Source organism: Anas acuta, chromosome 26 (assembly GCF_963932015.1).
Source record: "Anas acuta chromosome 26, bAnaAcu1.1, whole genome shotgun sequence".
Taxonomy (NCBI): domain Eukaryota; kingdom Metazoa; phylum Chordata; class Aves; order Anseriformes; family Anatidae; genus Anas; species Anas acuta.
The window spans coordinates 4217419-4226751 of NC_089004.1; the positions used below are offsets into that span (position 1 = coordinate 4217419).

The window sequence follows — 9333 nt, forward strand, 5'->3', positions numbered from 1 at the left end:
GAGCAGATGCAGATAGTCCTTGATCTGTAGTGAACAAAGAGCTTAGAGCCACGCTCTTTCTGGTCCCAGGAACCCTGGGGTCATTGCCAGTGTGAGAGATTCTTTCTCTGCTTTGGAAATCTGTGATGGGGAGCTCAAGGGGATGGAGCCGTCTTTCAAAATATGTTTAGCTTGGCATATCATTGTCCATCATAAATGCGTGGGGACTGGATGTGAGTTATATTAACCTTTACCATGTTTGTTAGCCTTACCATGAGGAATCTGTGTTCTTAAGTCTTACTAACATTCAGCAGAAAAGCTCCATGGTGACTGAGGCACTGGTTTGTGTTTGGGACTCGGTGACATCTCCTTTGGTTTCCTGGGTTGCTCAGGGATCGCGCTGCCTAGGGTAACATGGGCAAACATGGGCAAACATGGGCAGCAGAGCTCGTTTTTGCATGTTCCCTGTGCAGTCGGGCAGGGTTCTGCGATGTTTGTTAAAATTAATGGCCTGCCTGTGGCCGATCTGCAGCGGGGACTTGTTGCGTGACAGCCGTAAGCCCTATATTTGGATTATGCTGGGCTGAAACCTTTGCAAGCTGCTTCTGGGCAGCAGAGTCGATAGCTGATATCTCTAGCTGCCATTATCACAGCTCGGAGCGCTGCGTGGTCTCCTGACGAGTCGCTGATAGGGCTCAGGAAAAGCAAGTTTTCGGGCCACCGGGCAGCCAGAGCGGCTTGCCCACTTTTCAGACGTGTGAGCCGCTCTGTCGGGGCTCAGCCCGAGCTGTTGCCGCTGTCCGAATTTGAGGATATTTGGCTGCTCCTCTTGTTTGCTCCTAACGAACTCAGCGCTCCGCCATCTACACGCCTCGGCCCTCGGCCAGCTCTCGGTCCACCTCATGGTCAGGTGCTGTTGTTTACGTTATCTCCGTGGTATTTTTATCTGCAGCACCACCGTGTGGCAGGAAGCGAAACAGGCTGGAAAAAAAAAAAAGAAGAAAAAAATAGCAGTTAAAGAAAAGGGTGGGTTGAAACCAGAGAGATGGATGAGGGAATGAGTAGGCATTCTCATGCCTGAGGTCTTTTTCGCTGTCCTGTGGACACAAAGAGTCTGGTGGCTCCCAGGACAGTGATGAAATAGAGGAGCAAGAGCTCTTCGTTTCAGACAAAGTAACAGCAGGAGGAATTCTGCTTTTAATTCAGAACAAAGAATTAGCATTCTTGTGCTGGAAACAGGCATGTGAGCTGTGAAGACGGCAGGCAGCCTGGGTGGCTCTGTGCAGGGCGATTTGCTTCCCTCTCCCACCTGATTCCTCCCGTCTGTCCTTGCTCCACGCGGTACAAAGCCTCCCAGGGAAGGCAGGAAGGAGACCGTGGTGTGCGTCAAGTACAAACGCGGGACAGTTTCTGCAGCTCCAGCTTCAGAGTCTCCCAGACGTGATGCTAGGAGTCTGGCAGGGATGGAAAACAAAGAGCAATGTTTGTGGTAACTGGGATCTCGACAACGGTGGCCACCCAAACTTTGGTGTTATTTAAACTTTGAGCTGAGAGCCCCTGGGTTTATTGTTCACCTGGAAATGGAGAAGGCTCCTTCTGAGCCTTTGCTGTCAAGGGTGGAGAAGGTTCTGTGCCTAAATTAATCCTTTCTTATAAACATGCTTCCAGAGTTTATGCAACAGGAGTTAGATGAATCCCAGGAAAGCCCTGACAGGAGGAGAGCTCTCCAAGCAGGCTGTGCCATGGAGGGGAGCCAAGGATATGCTGTGGTGTATGGATGGCAGAAAGATTGCTTCCCCTTCAGGGACCTGAGATTGAGCACTGGGGTAGAGGTGGGACCTCTACGTCTTCTTTAGTTGAGCCTTCTATCTTTATTACTTTATGGGAAAGATGCAGCCCTAGCCCCTTTTGGTAGCTTAGATCAACCATCTTCAAAAGCAAACCTTTAGTTATAACCAAAGCACTCAGCAGGCTTTGGACAGATCCCTCTTCTTTAAGAGAAGGCGCTCAGTTTAATGAATCTTCCTGAATAATCCAGGCTGGAGGGTTGTGACTGACAGCAGACTGCCCACCTGTCCTAGGCTGACCTTTGCTGGCTGTTTCAGTACACGGGCTGATTTATAGCAAGTTGCAGTAACATCTCGTCTCCGGGACTTATTAGCACATTGTGAAAGAGGTTTGAAGAGCCGTTTCCTTCCTTACGATTTTTCCATGGGTAAATGGAGGACATGGGTCTCTGCAGTTGTCAGGCAAACAGCTCCTGTTTTCATCTGTAAGCAAAACAGGCCAGTGCGGCTCTTGGTCTGGGCTTGAAATTCAGCGTGTGAAATTCACCTCTCACTTTGCAGTTTTGCCTGCACACCCTTCTTTTTAGGATTCCCAGCGCAGCACCAATAAGCTAATACGGGGAGGAGAGGTTTGCCTGATCATAAGGAGGACTGAGTTGATTTTCTGTTGTGAGATTTCTGCTTACAGCCCACACAGAATCCTGAGAAATCTGAAAAGCAGCAGGCAACCTGAAACTTTGCGTTTCTGGAAAGAGACACAGCTGCCAAAAAGCTTCTATTCTGGGGAAAAAGGAGGTTTGGCTGCTGTAACATGATGACAGTGATGAATGGACTGGGAGTCCCTCTTGGAATGAGTGATTACTGACAGGAGTCCAAATCAAACAGGCGAAACCAGAGCGCCTGTGATCGGCTGTGGGTTAATGTGGTTACAAGCCAGTGAAGCAGGATCTAAAGCAACTGGGAAAGTGGTCTCAGGGTTGGTTTCAGAGGAAACGCTGACTGAACTATGAATCTGCAGACATATAGCTGGCCCTACCACATACTCACTGCAACTGTCGAGGTTTTAGGAGAGGAAGCAGAAAAATATATTGTTCTCAGCGCTTCTCCTTTTCTGCTTTTCTCTTTCTTCTCCTTTCTGGACAGTATTGCCTTTGTTTGGAACGTTTCCAAGATGTTGTTCCTTGCAGTTCCTGGTGAAACCTCAGTGTCTTGTACACCTGGCCTGACAGCTGCATAAGGCCGTGTGACAGTAATCTATTTGCTACTCGTTCAGTAAGAAATGTTTTATTATTATAGAGAATTACACAGGATTAGAAAGCCGGTGCGGTGCTATTCTCTTCTTTGCAATCCAAGCCTTAGCTCTAAGCTACGGAGTATTTCAGCTGGTTGCTGTGCCAGGTTTTGCACTGATTTTGTGGAGATGCCCTGAGGCCAGCCGCACAAGCACAGCATGTTCTCTCCGTGAAAGCTTTCGTTGGGCAATCTGCAGTGCTTTACTTTTATATTATAGTGAAGCACAAAGCTTGGAGTGTCTAAGGATTAATCTGTCACAGAGTGGCAGCCAGCTGTTTACCCCCAAACTGCTTCATTTAATGATTATTTCTCTATCGGGACTGAGAGGCCCCAGTAAATGCTTGGGACCTCTTTGTACTTAGTCCTGTACAGCACCAGAACAAAAGGGAACATTTCTGAAAAGCTTGCAAATATTAGATGAAAAAAAAAAAAAATCGATGAAGTAGGTCGCAGTGTGGAAACCAGAGACAATATTGGTCTCATGGTAGTCTAGGATTTCAGCACATTTCCAGCCAAAATGGTGTCAGGCTTTTTCAAAGCAGCGCGGGAAAGCTGCGGGGTGGATTTTGAGAGGGAAGTTTGCTTTGTAATTGCGTGCGTTGCATTTTCAAGCTTGACAGGCAAATTGCACGTGCACAACGCAAAATATGACAAACCTGTGATGGAGATCGGTATTTTAAGCCCTCGGAGTGAATCACAGATCAGGAGGCAAGGTTAGGTCACGAGGTGCTCCAATTTTTCCTCCCTCCACAGAGCTCTTCAGCGGCACTGCGCTGGTGCATCAAACCGCTGGCCTTAGTTTCAGGGAATTTTTAGTTTTTTTCCACTTTTGTTACACAAGATACGCATGAATCTGACAACAGTGAAGCAGCATCTCCTTGGCTTTCGCTGTTTGTCTGCACAAGGGTCACTTACAAAAGCCCAGGCCGGCTGCAGGCACGAGCAGTTCCAGGGCGGTTCGGAAGCGAGCGCGCTGCCAAGCCGCCTGGCACCCCAACGCCGCCTTGGCAGAAGCTGCTGTAAACACTTCGCATTGAATGGCAAATCCCACCGGGCTTTTAATGATGAATTCCCTATTTAGAGTAAATCCCCGGCGCTGCGTGGACACGCGAAGCACGGCGTTAAAGCCATCACTCGGGACGCTGCGTCCCATCTATCAAGGGGCCGTTTAGCCTTTGTTCCCCGTCAGGCGCTGACGGGAGGTGCCCCGGAGAGTCCCCGGGTGTTTAGAGATGAAGCAGGGGGAGCCGGGCTCGGCTCTGAGGCTCGGGGAAAGCCGATTTGGCCCCTTCCTCAGGCAGGGACCCGGCGGCTCCGGGCTCCCGACCCTGAGGGAGCGGCTCCGTGAGGAGAAAGCGCGGGCTGAGGGGGGGGGGGGCGCGAGCTCCCTGAGGAGAAAGCGCGGGCTGCTGAGGGGAGCGGGCTCCCTGAGGAAAAAATACGGGCTGGGGGCGAGGGTCCCAAGCCTGAGGAAGGTCCTAAGCCCCTCCAGGCTCCTTCTCGTACCCTCCTCCCCTTTTCCTTGCCCTGCCCTGCCCTCGATGGGGCGGCGGCGCGCAGGCGCAGGTGCTCGTTCTCCTGCATCTCTTTTCCCTTCCGGGACACAGGAGCGTTTCCTGGTGCTGTGGCGGCCGTTCCCGGGACCGAGAGTGCAACCGGAGGCTCCCCGGGGAGTCCGGTAAGAGCCCGGGTTGTCAGCGCGCCCGGCGGCGCCCCCCCGAGCCTCGGATGCCGGCTCCCCCCCCCCCTCCCGGCACCGGGCTCCCTAAGGGCGCTGTGAGGCCGCCCCCGGTCCCCGTCCACCCCCCTCACCCCCCACCCCCGGTCCCCTCAGAGCCCTCAGCGGGGCTGCGGCACCGGGCAGGGGTTTTGCAGCCCTGGAGGGGAGCAGGGCAGAGTTACACAACGTCAAGGGACGTGGAGGAAAACTCTGGGCTCGCCTCGTCCTCTCCGTGATAAATCCGTCGGGGTTTACAGCCGGCCCCGGCGTGAGCAGCTCAAGGCTTAATCTGGGGGACGAGGCAGCTCGTTGGGATCTGGTCTTCACCTCAGGGACCTCTCAAAGGCTGAGGGAGGTGAGGTGTTAGCGTGTGGCCCAGGGAGGCCTCAGCATCGCCGTGCTGTGGGGGAGAAATCCTGCCCCTTGTCTCCTCAGTGCTACCCGTACCGGTGGGGCTCCAGCAGCGAGAAGTGCCCAACGTGTACATTAAATACTTTTATACGGTTTGGGAAACAAATGGTGAAAATTGGAGACAGCTCCTTGCCCACAGCTGGGGTGAGCGGTTTGAAATATGCCCTGACCCAGGCATGGTGTAGGGTCAGCTTTGTGTGATGGAGAGGAAAACCCCGTCAGATACGAGGCCTGTGACAGCTTTCAGGGGATGTGTGAGGGATCAGGGACAAATGAAGAAGTGAAATAGCTTTCTGAGCGTTTCTGGTACTGTTTGGTTTCGCTGCTCTAATAAATAAGCAAAATTACTGAATGTTGTTTGGAGACGCGGTGCTGTGGTTGTGTTATTATGGTATCCGTGTGTCCTCTCTGTAAAACCAAGAGAAGGAACTGTTCCTTCCCAGCTGTTTGGTGCATCCCCCTTTCAAAGTGTTTTCTAGTGGTCCTTATGATTTGTTTATTTTTATTTATAAGTTTATAAAGAGAATAGTTTGATTCTCATCAGTATGGTATAAAAATAAACCCATGAACTGTGGCTCTCAAGCAGGAGCCATCAGGCATGGTGTGTTGTAGTTCCACCTAATGTTTACCTATGAAATATTTTAAATACCTTTTATGATTGTCATAGTTGCTGCTTCAGTCCTGTAGTGTTCCTGTAGAATGGGGGAAGGGTTGAGCATGAGAGAATTGAAATGGTACTCATATTTCTTTTAGTATAACGCGTTATTTTTCCTTGGTATTGTTTAGAAAAACAAACAGCCATTGTTCGTTTGTTCCGGCTTGGGATTTGTTGCTTAAAGAAAACCTCAACCCCCCCCCTTGAACTTGTAGAGCTGGGAGTGACACGAGCCCACCACACCCCCGGTGTGACACTTGGACAATAAAAACAGACGCGGCAAGAAAGGGGTCATAGGTTGGATGGTTTTGGAGGGCAAGAGGGAAGCTGCAACTTAATAATTCAGCGTTGTTGCTCTCTCACATGGGCTGTTTCTGGTTCCGAATGTGAAGTATCTTGTCAGCCTTCCACTTCGGGGTTTCTGCCCCTGCACGGCGAGGCGTGTTAGCAAAATAAACACCGATGACCAAAGCCAGTGGGACAAAGTTAAATCAGTTCTGAGTTCCTGCAGGTACATGACCTGGATTTACCAAATACAGAAACTTCTCCAAGTTCAAGTGAGACTCCTCCTCTTCCCTAAGGAGATTTATCACAAAGTCACCCTGCTTCTTCTGGAATGCTGTACTTGCCTAAAACGTTTCTTAGTTACTGTGTTGCGCATCTTTGTTTAAATTGGGATTTTATGTTCTGTATTAATCATTCATATGCAAATTGTTCAGATGTGAATGTTTTCTTTGTCAATTCAAGAGGCAGTAATAACCCTGTATGGTGTCAGGCTGAGGTTCTCTTTGATCTCGGAAATGTCAGACATCTGAAAACATAAAAATGATTAGTTTTGCGTGAAAACCGTTTTGTCCACAGCTGTCTGAATTTAATAGATAGTGGATATATCCTTAATTAAAACAGTACTTGAACACCTTGTATCGTTAGGAACAGCCTTAAAAGGTGTCCCTGCCTGAACCTAACTGTTTTAAAGTTGTTTTTGAATGTGTCATTTCAAAACACCAAAATGCTGTGTATGTGAGGGGGGGGAAAAAAGTCAGAAGTTAAATCTTAGATTAATCACAACATATCTAAGCGGTAGCTGTGGTTGTTTGCAAATGGCCTTTTAAGAGTTATTTTATTGGGCAGTACCGTTCCAGACCAAAGGTCAGGGTCATAACACTCATAATATTTGGTGAGTCATAGATTTGTCCTGGAATCCAATTCTGGAAGACGCTTATGGGACATTGCCAGTATCTGATCCACAAGAAGGTATTAGAGCTGGGGGAAAATGCATCCGTATGCCCTTTTTCAGCTGTTCATTTCCCTCTTGCATAGCGTGAATCAGTGTTGGGCTTTTGGGCGTTGTAATGTGTTGTCCAATAAAATGCTCCTGTGTGACTGCCTGCAGATTGGCTTCTGGGAGCCTTTGGGAAAACATCTCATTAATAAGGGAAGTGTTCTTCTTATTACTGTTTATTTTTATCATCATGCAATACATTAATTTTACTATCCTCAGTCTTGAACAGAGCCGTTTATGATATTTACGAGCCTCTTGGTCTCAAATGATTCTTTGCTGGATGAGGCCCCCGTTTCAGTTAGCCTGTCAGTGGGCCAGCAGCAGACCCCATAGCAAGCAGATGTGGGATAACGTGGTGCTCCCAGCACCCTCAACCTCATTCCACGTGGCTTGGTTTAAGCCCAGAACCCCACCCCGGTGGGTTTGCCTCATTCCCTGTGGTATCCATCGCTGTCCCCGTTCAGCCAAGGTAACCCAAAACCTTGCACCTCCCAGGTGGGTGACCACACATTCTCGGCACTGGGCAGAGCTGTAGCCCTTTTGTGTTTCCCTGCCAAATTCACCATTCCAGTGACTGGGAGAGGGAAGAGAAAGAAATGGATGGAGGATCAGATGAGGAAGGGAAGAGTCTGGGTTGCAGTTGGATTTTTTTAGCTCTGTCCTCCTCAGTACTGCCTTCTGTGCCTCTCCAGTTTGAGAAGAGCTCACCGAAATAACTGTCAAGTTCATTTTTGCACCTCCCCACATTCTTGATCTGAGTAAGACCTAATGCCACCAGTTACTGATGGAAAAACACCCTCTGTTTTCTGAGGTTAGGTATCTGTTATTTATATAAATCGAGTGACCCTTCGTATTTATCTTTGCTCTTAGATCTCAGTCTCAGCCTCTTCAGGTTCCTGTGACCTCTGGTTTCCTCTGTCCCTCATTCTCCTCCTTGCTGTTTTCTTGACCCCTGCTGTTCTCTAATTCCCTGTTCAGAGAGGCTGTCCAGAAGAATAAGAAATGCGAGGAGACCTTGTGTGTGTGCAGAAAGAGGAAGCCAAATTCACTAGTATTCAAATACTTGTTCTCGTCCTTAATTGGGGTGTGTTTGATTCATTAAAAGCGTGGAAGATGAAATATGTTTTTGTAAAATGAAGTATGGTTATAACACAGTCTGATTCTTCTGCCCGTTTTCAACATTCTGTCCTGACACCTGGACAAAGATAACGCTACTTGGAAATCAGCGAGCTGATTGCATTTCAAGTGGTCTCTTTGAGAATCAAGTCCTTAGATTCATCTGCAGTTTGGAGACTTTTCTATGGCATTTCCCCGTGTTCTAGCATATTCTTTCTTGTTGCATAAAGCATCTTTTAGCACAGGGAGCTAATACACAGCATTGTTAGATATGTCTTCTGATCAAAAAATAGCTGCTGAGAGTGGTGTAAGGTACCTTTATCTACCTTATTGGCATAAAATCAAGACAAGAACGTACACAAGGGTGCTCACTGAAACATCTCGGATTGCTCTGAGCCTCTTCCAAACTAAGAGATCTTTTAGGTCTCTCTTTAGATGGGAATGGCAAGGATAATTTGACTTCTTTTGTGTCTGTGTTTCAGACTGTGCAGTGAATGTCCATAAGAACTGCAAGAGTTTATTGGCTGAATGCAGCAGCATCAGACCCAAGGTGGGTTTTAAAATTTGTTCTTTTATAAATAACAATGCTTGACAGAGTAAGTTTAATTTAGTGTGAGTGTACAGACTTAAGTCAGTAGAGGATCTTGCCCTACATCCTTCAGATACTGAATAGTTATTCACTTGTCGTTAGAGTAATTTATGACAACGTATGTAGAGAGAAATGAAACTCTTTTGTTGTTCTGAGAACTACTTAACATTGCTCGTGTCTGTCAGAGCTGTGACTAATGCTTGTAAGAATGCTCAAAGTCATCATGTTGTTGTTGTTGTTGTTTTGGACCACGATTTTATTATTTGGTACCTCTGATTTTTGCACTGCTTTATCCTAATGGGTTGTGCCATCTCAAAGCTGACAGTGAGGGGTGCAGAGGAACTTGGTTATGATAGTTGCAATATTACTTACAAGCTGAGCAATGCAGAACAAGTGTTTTCATTTTTGACCTCTGATAAACTTTATATCTTGCCAAGCTGCTCATTTTTTATCTGTGTCACCATGGTGCCTGTGATTGCAGGTAAGGTCATGGGTTGGTCT

The 9333-nt window shown here is 48.0% G+C and overlaps 1 protein-coding gene across 6 annotated transcripts in view; it reads left to right on the forward strand.

The window, feature by feature from the left end:
• Positions 1 to 9333, forward strand: part of ARHGEF18 (Rho/Rac guanine nucleotide exchange factor 18) — a 49222-nt gene that overhangs the window by 15448 nt on the left and 24441 nt on the right. For all 6 annotated transcript variants that reach the window (XM_068661426.1, XM_068661425.1, XM_068661424.1 and 3 more), the window contains one exon: positions 8726 to 8793. In XM_068661426.1, the coding sequence (XP_068517527.1) occupies positions 8726 to 8793 (68 nt within the window). The remainder of the gene's footprint in view (positions 1 to 8725; positions 8794 to 9333) is intronic.